Here is a 14,091-nt window from a genome sequence, read left to right as displayed (position 1 = left end):
ACAATGTTGTCACGTTGGAAATTGCAAATATAATTGAATGCTTGATTGATATACAATATATAGGATTTATTAGAAATACCTTCTAGAAATAAAGACTCATAGTTGATTAAAATAAAATAAATAAAAATCATTCATCTTCCCTAAAATTAGCCAGGTACAAAGGGAAGTTACATAATATTCATTTTTAAAATAAGTTATATCAATATCATCTCTTTTAAAACTATTCAATATCATCATTAATATAATTTAAAATATTTATTTATCCTAAAATATAAATTCCTTTTATTCCCATTCTCTCTCAATCTTTCACTCTCTCCCTAGTTTAGACTACAGACGTTTAGGTTCCTGCTCCTCCTAGTTTAAAAAAAATTCTCTTCATCTCGATTCTCTTGAATTTTAAGGTCTTGGAATTAATTGATCTTCTAAATTCTAAAAGCTTACAAACTACACACGCGCCTTTCATCTCTATCACGTTTCGAGGTTCTATTGTTTCCTTCTGTAGTTCTCTTTAAAATTCTTGTTAAAAAAAAAGGCCCTTTAAAATTTTTGCCTTAGACCCCAAAATGTCTGTACCGGCCCTGGGGTGAGCATACTATTATGATGACCATATTATTTAATATTTAAATTACATGATTTTATAAACAGATGTCATCAAGTTATCCTTTTGATGGTCGTCGAGACTTATCCTGAGGAAAATGTAAAGCACGTGAGTCTTCTTCGTAGAGGACGAAGACTCGCACTAGGAACTGACCGCAATAATGGTGTTGTTATTGCTTCAGCACTACAAATACTAAAAGAAAAACGTTAATTATCGACGACCAAAAATTTCCAACAGTAAACATTTATCAGTATTTACCTCGTTAGTAATTATTACCGATGGTTTCTAAAAGTTGTTAGTAATTTTTCGACAAATTTTAATGGATAATTATATCTTCACACCTCATTTTTGAGGTGTGAAGAGGTGGAAGAAGAGAGAGATAGGAAGAAAGGAGAGAGAAAGTAAAGATGTGATATGTGATTTGATTGATAAAGAAGAGAGAAATAAATAAAATGGAGGTGGAAAAGAAGTGGAGAGGTATGTATATATCATAACTCAATTTTAACAGTTGGTGTATTTTCGACAACCGAAGTCGTCAGTATAAAGTATAAACCTTAGTTACTTATAAAAGGATGGATTTATCGACGACTTAAACCATCGGTAAGTTAGGCGGTTGCTTTAATGAAACCAGTACGAAATTATCGACGGTCATTTCCATCGAAAAAGCGGTTTACTTGACAGTATGACTAGTGACTTTACTAACGGTTTGACCGCAATGACTAATTCATTCGTTGTGTAGCTCCATTCTCATAGACGCCAAATATCAAACTCATTGAACTCCTGACTTCTTGATTAATGAAAAAGTGAGCAACCACCGGCCCACCACACCATCTATCCACCACTCGATGTCTCGTGGTTAAATTGGCTAGTCTAGTGGGCCTAATGCATGTATGTTTCTTTTCCATTTATTATAATTTACAAAATAATGTAATTTTGTTATAAATAACATCATTGTCCAATTTAAATGAGATCCTCCAAATCATTTGTCCAACTTTGGCAGTGTTATTGTGAAATATATTTGGAAAATACCGTATAATACTATAATCCGATCCTAAAAGGTATGTAATTTGGAATGTTTATTGCTCCACCTTACTTGCCACTTGCCAGTCTATGGGGTTGAGCAAAAAGAATCAGTAACTAGAAGTTATGAGTCAATACAGCTCTGAGGCTGTGAATGTTCGTTGTTGTTAGTTGAAATGAGGCATCATTTTCCTAATTAGCTGGTCTTCATTACTAATAATACATCTCAAAATTTCTGGTTCTGATTGGCTACTAACATTGCAATCTCAAACGAGCCCAAGAGTATTAATTAAGAACGGCATTGAGGCCCTGTATATAAATAGGTTAAGCAGAGATGAAATGAGAGTAAAAAACGGGTCAAAACAACAATATCAACCATTAACAAATAAAGGGAGAAATTACAACCTCACAGAACAAATAGACAATGCGAAATCACTTTGACCCATTTATGTATAAAAAACACATTCATCTCTTCATTGCACACAGTCTATCATCTATCCTCCCCTGAATCAAATTTTCCTATCCAAACCAACAAACAACACATTCACAATGTCAAAGTCTATTATCTTTCTTGCCTCTGCCCTTTGCTTCTTATCCGTCTTAGGCTCTGTCTACTCCGACGATGATCGCTTCTTTGTTGAGGGAGTGGTTTACTGTGACACATGCCGCACCCAATTCATCACCAAATTGTCCGAGTTCCTTGAAGGTACATTTTCCTTTCACTCAGTTTCACAAACACCTCTGCTTTGGATCATTTTTTTTTTTTACTCGCAATCAATAAGTTTCTCCTCATAATTAATTACACCATTTGAATCAAATTATGAATCGATTTCCAAACGTGCACTAGATCAATCATCGATTAGTGCGAGTTTGGAAATTACAAGTGAATCCATATCTCATAAGGATCACATCAAATTGAAGCAACGAATAAATAGTTTTTTTGAAAAGATGGATACGTGTGTATATTGACCAAAATTGAAACCAAACATGCATGTTTTTATAGGTGCAACTGTACGCGTGGAGTGCAAAGAAGAAGGGAACGGGAGCGTGACATTCACAAAGGAGGTAGTGACGGATGCAAAGGGGTCTTACAAAGTGGAGGTAGACGGAGACCATGAGGAGGAGCTGTGCCAGGTTGTGTTGGTGAAGAGTCCAAGGAGTGATTGCTCGGAGATTGACAGCGATTCTCACCTGGAGCAGGCGGCGAAGATCAGCATCACAAAGAACAACGGCATTGTGTCCCCTGTTCGCGCCGCCAACCCTCTTGGTTTCCTTAAGAAAGAGCGTCTTCCTGGTTGCGCTGATGTTCTCAAGGAGCTTGGAATAAAGGAAGATGGAACCTTTGATGATTAAGAAGGGCTAATCCTCATTATTATTAATATTAGCTATTTAATTAGGATCAAGATATGTGAGAATTAATAACATAAGCTTCTCTAACTTAGGGGGAGTTTGTTTAGCTTTTCCTAGCACATTCAATGTGTCAAAGGTTCTTCATCCTTTGGCTAGTTCTGTACTCTCTCATTTTTTAGTTGGTGGAGCTTCTATTGGCCTGTTTCTGCATCATTGCATCATGTAATCACTTTTTATTTCATCTAGTCAAAATGATAAAAGGATAATAGTTAAAGGATTATGTAGTGATCTTCACTATTATCTTCTCAAACTGATAACTTATTGAACAACATATTGTTGAGAAATCAAGCATCAATAAACAATTTTCACTTCTAAGTTAACTTTTGAGGTATAATTATATTTAACTTGAATTCTAATGAATGTACATATTCTGTAAGGCTTTCAAAGCAATAACAAAAAAGTAAGTTTGACTCTAACATACAGGTTTTTCCGCCTTGAACGGGACACCATTTCCTCACCATAAATTTTTTTTTTTTTGTTAAAAATATAGTTTGATTCACACTCTTAAAATACTTTCACCTAATAAAGATATAAAGAAAAGATGGAGCACTGAAAGATTAGATTAGTAATTTTTTTTAACCGATTATATTAAATCAAGCTGGCATAGACGCCAAAACATTGGAACAAACAAAAGCATCAAGAACTGGCGGAGCCTCCTCTATCCAAACAAAAAAAAAAAGAGGCCCCCTTGGCAAGAAAGTTCACTAATCTTAGTTAGGGCATTTAAGATTACTGATATGATAAGAAAAGATGGAGAAATGAAGGATAAGAATATTAGTGATATGATAGGAAAAAATGAGAGAGATAAAAATATAAAGAAAATGAAAATGATTTTAAAAAGGTAAAATGTAGTAACATATTCACAGGGCTTTTTTACAGTATATTTTGTAAACATATTTACCAATGTAGTGTCTTTTTAATTATCAAATTGGTGTACATTATTTTTTTGCGACGAAAATTTTCGTCACAAAAACCTTGAGCAAGAAATGCAAAATACAGTGACTTTCTTATTTTGCGACGAAAAACTTCGTCCTAACAGGTTTCCACCGCCCATTCATTTGCGACGGCTATGTTCCCTCTCAAAGTTCTGTAGCTAATTCAGTTTCTATAATTCACAAGGACTTTATGACGCATTATACTTCTGTCGCAAATATTTTCGGACAGAATATTTTGTACTAGAATTTTGTGACGGGTTTTCCATCGCAAAAAAAAAAAATTAAAGTAAAAATAAACAAGTGGTATCACCCCTCACCATTCATTAAGAGTGGCGAACTGAGATTTATAACAATTTGGTAGAAAAAAAAGTTATATTATTAGTAAATATGTTTAAAATGTATAACTATAAATGTAAAAAAAAAACCACTTGAGGACAAAATGTTCATTTTTGTTGTCAAGACTATTAAAAAATTATTCAAAGACATTCTTTTATCTCTCGACTTATCACGATTTCTTCATTTGATTCTTATTTTAATTTTAATTTTAATTTTTCTTTAAATAAATTCTCCATATATATTTTGTTTACTAAATGGTGCATCTTTTGCATAGTATTATATTTCGTGGACAAAATGCATCTTTTGCATCTTTGTTTTTGTTCAACAGTTCCATATGTCATATTGCAAAGGCAAAAGCCAAAAACAAACTTGAACAATGAATATATGGGCTTGGCCCAAAATTGTATATTGGTTTGTTCCACGACATGGGCTTGACATTGCCATTGTCAGAAGTTGTGTTTCTCAAGTGTTTCTTTTTGCCGTTATAAAAAAAAACACACAAACCTTTCATGACTTATGCTGAGTGTGCATGTTTGATTTTCATGGTCTTATGTTTTTGTACATTGCTAATAGCATTCCCTGAGATTTAATCTCACATGTTGTAAGTGCCGTTTGGCAATCCTTTGGGTTTTAATTCCAAACATTATTGACCAAAAAAAAAAAACCTTACTAGTAGGATTTGAACCATGGACTTGAGAAATTTTGTACCATCAAGTTGTGATTAGGCTAGTTTTGTCAAGTTTAATAATGAGACATTTTGCAACTTTGTATGTAAAATCATAATATATTAGTTTTATTGAATAAAGCATATTAAATTTGAATATTAAGGTTTCCCACAATTTAGGAGATCATCTAGGAAATAAATTTATCTATCCGAATAAATAAATAAATCGTAGAATATATTATAGTTTATTGATTTTAGGGGATGATTTTGTAAGACAAAAGGAAAAGGAGATGGTATGAGATAGTCTCTTATTCAATTAGAAAAATCATTAGAGTATCTTTAATGTAAGCTTCTTAGTTTTTATTTCTGAGAGTTCTTAACTATTGGAGAGGGTTGACGTGAAGATCTTAGTTCTTAAAAATAAGAGCTGGTTCTTATATAAGAAATTTTACTTTTTGAGTTTTTAGCATAAAAAATTAACTTTTTTCTCTTTCATTCATCAGCTCATTTAATTTAAGTATTGAATTGACATTTAAATTTAAATCAAAATTATATGAAAATAACAAATATTACTATTATAATGGTATGTTGGACCAGATGAATAGTGCTAAAAACTAATAACTCATGGTTGGAGCAAAATCTGCAAAGAGTTGGTTAAACACATGTGGCAGTACGGGCCCACATGTATAGTGCTAAGAAATAAGAACTAAAAACCTAGTATTGGAGATGCTCTTAGAAACGGATTAGTGGTGAGAGGCTTGAAAAGTTTGCATGAGGTCATAAGTTTTTACATCATTCACACCATAAGTTCCAAATAATTAGAGCGTGCACGCAAGCTAATTTATTTGGAATATACAAATAGCCTACCAATATATGCCATCAACAATAATTAAATCAAAAAAACTTATAAACGTCAATAAACTCTTGCAAACAGATAGATAGTTGGTCTCCTTATGAGAAAAGACTTCCTATATGAGAATGATGAGTATAAATCGTTACCGTTAGATCTAACAATAAATATGTTCATGATAAAAACATTAAATAATGAATTAAAAAGTCACACGACATTTTTAAGTGATAATATGATCATTTATTATCTTTTAATCGTAACTATTTATTGTTATATTTAACCGTCACAATTTATTCTCATCATTCTCATATAAGACGTCTCTAGATCATAAAATACATTGATATCTCCTCATGCTCAAATCATATACACGTTATTGAATTGAATAAGTATAATTAAAGTAAGAATATGCTTCTTTCGTAAGTAGGTAAGAACAAACCAAAAGGAACTAAACGCAATGTAAAATATAATTAAATATAAGAAATCGATATATAAGTATGTTTTTTTTTTTAAATGCTATTTTCTTATTAAAAAATCCAACCACTACTCTATCATTTTTAGAGCATGGTATAAAATTGGAATCTCCGTTATTCTTCCACTCAGTACAAAATTATTTAATGTTGATTTGGTATAAAGAATTAAATTATTTGCCGGCCGCATGAGCCACACGGTCTTGTCTAAAAAATAAAAAATTCTTATTAAATTATGTTTGAATAATTGAATACATTTAGGTACTCTTCAATTGAAATGAATTGTAAAACTTATTTTAAGATTCAGTCTGAACGAACTTTCATCAATTGAGATTATAATCTGTTCACATTAATCTCAAACTTGTAGCCAAAATTTGTTAAAGCAAATGAAAGAGAAAGGGAATAAGAATTAAACGCTTAAATTACAATTTGCTGCACTAATCATCGAGTCTTTAGTTTTGGAAGTGTACTTTTACAATATCTTACCTCTCTTTGTGCATTGACCATTTCATCTATATCCCTAAATCAATTGGTATGGCTTTCATATATGTGCACAATCATGTCATCACAGCTAATGAGTAATTCACTTGAATTTGAATAAATTATGGGCAATTCAGTCATATGCCCTTAAAAGCTGTAGAAGCCAAGAAATAAGCAAAATTGTCACGTCTCCTCATAGTTGAATTGAACATCATAAGTTGCTTTGCTGCGCCATTTTTTTTTGGGTATTCACATCTTTATACATCGCCTATAAAAAATTAACATCTTTATACATCGATCAGGTATGTTTTATTCTGTTGCTGTTGAAGCTTTCTCATCATAATAAGGGGTTCATTGATCTTGACGTACGTTGAGCTGTAGAAACAAACAAAATTAATATATATATATATATATATATATATTATTTTAGTTGAGGTATTTTTAACACCATGCCAAACTCAATTCCAGGAATAAAATTCCAATAATTGATTGTTCAGCACGCGCGCAATTAATAGTTTTAGTTGCTACTTGTTCTTATTTTAAGTGTAACTTAGACAAAATTTGCTATTTCTCCTGAATATTTTTAGACAAGCTAGTCTGTTAAGTTAGAAAAGTATCTCAGGCTAAAGATAAAAAAAAGTGAGAGATGTGATGAGGGTGTAGGTGATATGGTAGAAATATAAAAGTAATAGAAAGAACAACTAATTAATTAGTGAAAATAAGATTTAGGTGGTACCCTAGTGACTTGTTGGATTGAAATATTTCTAAATAGTAAATACGAACAAATCTTGGATTCAAATCTGGCATAAAGCAAAACAGAAAAATGTAAGAAAAACTATGGTCTAAAAAAATAAAATTAAAGATGGATTATGATCGAGATGAGAAAGCTAATCTAATTGATTTTATATCAAGTGGTCTAAAAATCCTTATGGTTCGCACATAGAGTTGGAGCTAGTGGTTTAATTAAGATTCAAGATTTTCTAGAAAGATGGATATAGAATAAGTGATTCAGATCTTAGATATATGGAAGGAGCTAGTGGTATGAGAATCATTGAAAAAAGGATCCTCACCTGGGTTTGTCCTCCGCCGCTTGGCCGGAAAAGCATGCCGGAAATCACTCTGAGACGCCTTGGCAACGTGCCATTTATCCAAAACCAACCCAAACTGGTCATCATCGGAATTACCCTCCATGAGTCCATCGGCTCCATGGCATGGCGGCGGCGACTTGGCCTTCCGCCGGCCAGCTCCAACCGGAACGTTTCGAAGGGCCCCACCAGCGGTCCAGTACCTCTTGCAGCTCTTGCAGAAATGCCTTGGCTGATTAACGTTGTAGTTGTTGAAGTAACAGAATTTGGTCTCCGTGCTATTGCATCTTGGACACTCTATCATCTTCTCTGACTTCTTCTCCACCGTCTCATCTTCATCTTCTTCGCTTCCTTTTTCTCCCTCGTTAATTACTTTCCTATCATGCAAAGTAATCATTGCACCAAACAGCTTAATCCCCTCACTCTCTTGGCTTCTTTCCACTTCGGCCATTTCTAAGAGAGAGAGAGAGAGAAGGATTATTCTTAATAAGGAAGGTTTTGGTTGGCGTTTAGGAGGAAATACTATACAAGTGGGTTTATATATATGCATTACCTTTCTTTAAAAAAAAATATATGCATTACCTAGGGTGATAAAGTTAAGTTGTTTTTTTACCTAAAATAAGTATTTATATATGCATGACAACTTCCGCAAGAAAATGAAGATCATCTATCCGGTGATTATGTCTTGTTTGAGACTTCGACCTTAGGGAAAAAATATTATGTGAGCATGATGAGCGATAATTCTTGGATAAAGATTTAGGTGCTGATGATGAGATCATCATTCATGCCTGTAGAGTCTCTGTTAAGTATATATAAGTGACAAATATGATAATATTTTTACAAATATTGAATTGTTATAATGAAGACTTCACGTTTGGATTAGTTGAATTCTATAGAATATTTTCAATGTTAAATTTCACATTTTTTATCAGTTGAATATTGAACTTTACATTTTAAATTTCTTATTTTGTAGACTGTATATATTATGTGATAAATTTTATATAATAATATTTAAAGTTCATTATATTGATGTTAAATTTGATGTTGCGTTATCTTATCCTAAGGATCGATGAAACGGAAAAGGAAGAGATATGTGGATGAGAGCAGATGATACTCCCTGCCCCATATCCGATGCAGGTGTCTCTCTTCTCATAATTACATGAGATGTAACTCTATTTGAGCCCTCAATGTACAATGTTAGTTTTCCTAGTGATTTTTTTATCATATATACAACTCGAATGAGAAAATAATTAAACATGTATCACTTACTTATAACCAAATGATCTGTAAGCGAAAAGTGCTTATTAGTTACTGCAATCATAAACCATAGCATAAAATACATGTGGGATATGGGACACGCCAAAAACCAGATGTAGGTGGAGCATAAAGTGCCTTGTCAAAACCAAGGAAAATATGGATCGGAAATGAGAAAAGTGGAAAGCGATTGAGGGAACTATTCAGTTGAAAACTTATAGATATGAATTTGTTTTCATTTTTGTGCCCATCACAGACTTAGTCTACGTCATCGTCACGCAGTGCAAAATTGTCCACAACATGGGCCCAATCCAGATAGGTCGCTTGCAAAGTGTCAAAAGTTAGTGGAAAGGGAATGCATGTACTTACTCAATTAAAATTAATATTTATATGTATGAAATAAATTAAAGTAGCTTGTTCTAGTGAAATTCTTCTATTCTACAATAAAAAAAAATTCTTCTATTTTATTCCATTAAAAAAAATTAATCAAGAAACATAAGCGTAGAAGCCAATACATCAGCGCCAATAAGAGAATGAACTCGGCCGGTGCCTCCTCCATCCAGATTCGATACCACATTGTCAAAAGTGTAAGTATATATGCCTGACCATAAAAAAGTATTTTTTTTATCTTTCTGATTAATTTCCCTAAAATAATACAAGAACAAGATTAAAGGCATGTATAGTGTATTAAGTTTGCTTTGTGATGTCAATGGCTTAGTGCCATGATGCAATATATATTCTCTTTAGTAAATATAGCCAAATGTATATATGCGATAAGGTCCAAAAGGAAGTGCCCACTCTGAGTATCAGCTTATCTGTTTAACCTAAAAGAGGAAAATTGAGTTTCAGTATATTAATTGTCAAAGCTGCATGCTCTTAATTAGTTGCATTTGATATTACTTTTCGTTTCAAAGACAACTTTCCAGGTTCCAATGGATATTTTGCTTCCTTTACCTCCAAATTAAATTTTGGGGTGTAGATCTGGATCCCTTTTAGTACGAAGCACTTAATTTTAATATTTTGTTATGCCATTTCTTTGCTAAAGGAATCTTTATGTTATTAATTCCCAGCTCAAACTCATTACTCTTTTTTTAGTTTTTTATGATGTGGACAAAGGAACACCAAACTTGCTTCAAACTCATCCCCTATTTTTCTTATGAAGTAAAAGCTTGTCTCCAATTTTCAAATTAAAAACAATTTATAACTCAATTACATGATAATTCTAACTTGCCTACTATATAATAGACCTTAAATAAACTGTATTTCAAGTTCAATAACTCTATAAGTTCATAAAAAAAAGTTTCAAATTTTCAATCACCATTATACAATTCCAAATCAAAATCAGAAGATCTATCATCAGTCATCACCTTCCCGTTCTGATCATATAGAGCAAAATCTCATTCAAAGTATCAACAGGCCCAGGCATACACCAGTGAACGCAGTCCCTAACGCTCACATCTTTATCAATCGCGTGCCCATATTTATCAGGATGCCCATCAGGCCTCATCACCATCACCTCCGTTAAATCGATCAACTCAAATCGCAACCCCTTCTCCCTCGCTTCCTCTTCCGCCGTCGCGAACTCCTCCACCTGAATCTGATGCAGAGTCTCAAGGCCATAAGGATGAACCTGAGCTTTCTCTTCTTTTGTATAAGGCCGTGTCCTGTTACAGCTCCCACCTGTATTCCAATGTCCACTCTCAAAATGGTTCGGAGAGTGCGTCACAAGAAACGCCAACCCCTTGAAACCTTTGAGATTCGCAATTGTTCTCAGTGCGGTTCTGTATGCGTGCTGGTAACCGTAGTAGTTGAGCTCTGTGGAGTTGTTGCATTTTTGACACCCCACGACTTGGCCATTTTCGTAGAATGTCAGTGGCCGGAAGAACCATTGGCCACCTGAGATAATCACGAAGTCGTATTTCGCGATTTCAGTGGTCCAAGCTTCATCCGGCTCGTCTAGATAGAGTTTCTCAGAGGTGTAGAAAGAGCTGTCGTTGACATATGTTTTTGTGGATTTGACAAGAAATGGGGACCATAGTAATGTGAGTGTGAAGTTGTAATCGGAGTAGAACCACCACTTGAAATATATGTCGGTTTTGGATCTGTATCTGCCTGTGATGTCCTCAGGACGAGCAACCTGAAAGAGTATATATGCAGTGCAGCAAATTAAATGTAAATATAGGACAGTTCATTGTTGTATCAAGAAACAAGTTGGGGCTGTCAAGGAGAAGAGACATTCTAAAGTTCTAAATAATTAGGCCTAAAATGAGAATGAACCACATTACTTTAAGACCACTAATTTAAGGGAAAGCTGCACTGCCGAAAGAAGAGGATTAACGGGGGGGGGGGGTTCGAACCTGCCACATACAAGATCTTGTTATGCTCCGGTAGACAAACTCTTTCAGGTTATATATATTCTATTGGTTTTGACATATTTTCATTTCTTCTTCTAATTTTTAAAACAATATAGCCTTACTTTCATTTTAGCTCTAATTTTTAAAATGATGATTTGTATTTAAAAATAAGATCAATTATTTTTTTGTTACAAATTGGGGCCAGTAGGAGAGGATGCAGCCTTCAAACCATCAAGATGCAACAGTCTATGACATTCTCCAAACAAGGAGTCCAACCAATGCAGCATTTCAAAAGGAAACTCTAACTCAACATGGGGACCATTTGCCTCCCGAAATCATCCAAAAAATTTCTCAAACCAAACAAACTATAAGTTGTATTCATCTTACAAAATCAGACAAGAGCATCTAAAATATTAACAAAAATGCAAGCAACATTCTCTTAACACTATCTTTTCAAAACTCTCTTCAAAATTAGTTAAAATTCATTTAGCATCCTCTAAAAATATGTGTCACACTTCTAATTTAGTGGAACCTACAAGAATTTCAGTTAATCTATGAAAGAATGTTGAAATGACCGTGTTAAAGAGAATGTTGCCAAACTCCTCATATTACTAATGGTACAATGAAAGAATGTTGAAATGAGAATGTTAATACTTTTTGAGCAGTTAATGCTACACTTAATACATATATTCCTATATATAGGTCACTTTTACCTAATTCTCTTAAATTAATAAAAGTAGTTACTAGGCTATCCTAATGTCACTTGATAGTTGATACAAGCAGCATGTCCAAATTATGTTTGATAAATAATGTGGACTCAACTGGGCTTGTAATGAAGTTAAATAGTTGCACTTGCACAACAAATTGTCAGCCCACAAAACGTTAGTTTTTTTGGTACATCCCACATAACGTTAGTATCACTATACAGTATACACACTATCAATGGGTTGCCGGACTAAAAACAAAAGATAGTTACTGTGAAAGGTAGGTCCTGGGTTTTTTTACCTATTGATCACGTGAATTTGAAAAGGTCAATGATAATGGTCACTGGGGCCACTGCTTTTCAGCTACTAACATTGAATTGAATCATCTCCTTGTTGTTTTATTCTTTCAATAAAAATATAATGTACTAGTACTAATCAACTAAACAATTCAATTCCCAACAAATAAAGAGGTCATTATTACCCATTAAATATACATTAATTGTTCATTGAATAATCATCGTGATGCAGAAAACAAAATATGTCAGACCCAAACTGAGATTGGGGATAGGTTTATGGTACAGAGATTTCAATTTCAATTCCAAAAAATCAAAGCAATAAGGAATGGAATCAATGGATTATGGATGAAATTACTTACAGAACTCAAGAGGCAGAGCAATGATTCCATCTGATTTCTCCCAACAGAGTCACCAACAAAAACCATGGATTTCCCCTGAACAAGCTTCAAGAACAGGGTTGCATCAAACAGAGGAAGCTCACACTCATCAGGTTTCCATCTCCAATGGAGAAAATCTCTGTCAGGTCTTCCATGCATGAAGCAGTTCTGCTTCTCCGATATGAAGGAACATGTCTTGTTATCATAGTAAGGATCTTTGGGGTAAGGAACCCATTCTCCAGAAAAAAGGTTGCAATATTCTGTTGTTTCAGTTGCTCCCAAAGTGGTTGCAGAAGATGAATATTGGTTCCAGTTTCTGAGCAGAGTGAGGAGGACCACGGCGAGGAGCACGGTGACTGGTAAGAGGTAAACCGTTCTGGGAACAGCGTGCTTGCATCTGAAAAGCTCGATTTCTTCAAACTTCATGGCGGTGAAAAATGAAAATGAGGGTTGGTTTGGTTGTTTGTGTCAGGTGAGTGGTGGTTCCCTCAAAGTTACTATAATAAACAAAACAAAAAAAAGCAGAAGCAACTGTGATGAACAGGGGAAACGTATCAGGGAACCACTCATATACTCCCACAATTGAAGCTTTAGATTGGTTTGACGAATAACAATGGTATTTATTGTGTTAGTTAAGGCATGTATTAATGACTATAGCTTTTTAAAGAGAAGCTTTTTTTTATTTTTAAAAGTATTAAACATTTATTGAATAAACTTTAATGTAAAAAAAAAAACTTAAAAGTACATTATTTTGAGTGTTATTTGTACTGTTTGACTGTTTGTTACAATAAATAACGATTCATTTTATCATAAATAAATAACGAATTTTTTTTTGTGAGAATTGATTATTTGACATGATATATATAAGAGTTTCTAACCCAGTTCTTCAAGGAAAAATGAGTTGAATTTAGACACATGTTATATCAATAAGCACTAAAAAAATTACTCGCATGTAGGTTTTTTTTATAAGCCATATGAAATATATTGAAGTGAAGTACAAGGGGTACTTCAACTCAATACAAGTAGAAAAAAAGGAAAAAAAAGTGAGAAGAACAGGGGATACCAAGGAAGAGAAAACACACGTGCATCCATATGGTCTCGAGACGCTGCATCAGATTCAGGTGGAGGAACTCTATTGAAACTCGAAGTTGACAAATATATCTTAATAATATATAAGGCTCATCCACCAAAGTGGGTCATATTGCAACCTAAATGCCACATGTTTTCCTCCTATTGGTTGTTACAATGATTTTCCAAATGT

General features: G+C 33.6%; 3 protein-coding genes across 3 annotated transcripts; 1 reads left to right on the top strand and 2 right to left on the bottom strand.

Moving 5' to 3' along the window:
- Positions 1-2,085: 2,085 nt before the first annotated feature.
- LOC130724487 (olee1-like protein) lies at positions 2,086-3,248 on the top strand. The gene is made up of 2 exons (XM_057575717.1): positions 2,086-2,324; positions 2,622-3,248. Exons 1-2 carry the CDS (start codon positions 2,168-2,170, stop codon positions 2,969-2,971), a joined length of 507 nt encoding a protein of 168 aa, XP_057431700.1. The 5' UTR covers positions 2,086-2,167; the 3' UTR covers positions 2,972-3,248.
- Positions 3,249-6,653: 3,405 nt separating this feature from the next.
- On the bottom strand, positions 6,654-8,357 carry LOC130726816 (cyclic dof factor 4-like). The gene is made up of 2 exons (XM_057578120.1): positions 7,831-8,357; positions 6,654-7,135 (listed from the first exon to the last, which is right to left on the bottom strand). The coding sequence occupies exons 1-2, from the start codon at positions 8,294-8,296 to the stop codon at positions 7,098-7,100; spliced, it is 504 nt and encodes a 167-aa protein (XP_057434103.1). The 5' UTR covers positions 8,297-8,357; the 3' UTR covers positions 6,654-7,097.
- Positions 8,358-10,247: 1,890 nt separating this feature from the next.
- LOC130724535 (protein trichome birefringence-like 21) lies at positions 10,248-13,461 on the bottom strand. Its single transcript, XM_057575781.1, has 2 exons — positions 12,813-13,461; positions 10,248-11,236 (listed from the first exon to the last, which is right to left on the bottom strand). The coding sequence occupies exons 1-2, from the start codon at positions 13,254-13,256 to the stop codon at positions 10,463-10,465; spliced, it is 1,218 nt and encodes a 405-aa protein (XP_057431764.1). The 5' UTR covers positions 13,257-13,461; the 3' UTR covers positions 10,248-10,462.
- Positions 13,462-14,091: the final 630 nt, after the last annotated feature.

Source organism: Lotus japonicus, chromosome 6 (assembly GCF_012489685.1).
Source record: "Lotus japonicus ecotype B-129 chromosome 6, LjGifu_v1.2".
In the NCBI taxonomy this organism is placed as follows: domain Eukaryota; kingdom Viridiplantae; phylum Streptophyta; class Magnoliopsida; order Fabales; family Fabaceae; genus Lotus; species Lotus japonicus.
Note: the sequence above shows the minus strand (reverse complement) of the source record. Positions and strands in the feature narration are given on the sequence as shown.

Excerpts from the sequence above, each read along its gene's own strand:
- LOC130724487 (XM_057575717.1), top strand. The coding sequence starts at position 2,168 with ATGTCAAAGTCTATTATCTTTCTTGCCTCTGCCCTTTGCTTCTTATCC. Across the intron at positions 2,325-2,621 it reads ATTGTCCGAGTTCCTTGAAG|GTGCAACTGTACGCGTGGAG; the intron begins GTACATTTTCCT and ends ATGTTTTTATAG.
- LOC130726816 (XM_057578120.1), bottom strand. The coding sequence starts at position 8,296 with ATGGCCGAAGTGGAAAGAAGCCAAGAGAGTGAGGGGATTAAGCTGTTT. Across the intron at positions 7,136-7,830 it reads GCGGCGGAGGACAAACCCAG|CTCAACGTACGTCAAGATCA; the intron begins GTGAGGATCCTT and ends TTGTTTCTACAG.
- LOC130724535 (XM_057575781.1), bottom strand. The coding sequence starts at position 13,256 with ATGAAGTTTGAAGAAATCGAGCTTTTCAGATGCAAGCACGCTGTTCCC. Across the intron at positions 11,237-12,812 it reads TGCTCTGCCTCTTGAGTTCT|GTTGCTCGTCCTGAGGACAT; the intron begins GTAAGTAATTTC and ends ATACTCTTTCAG.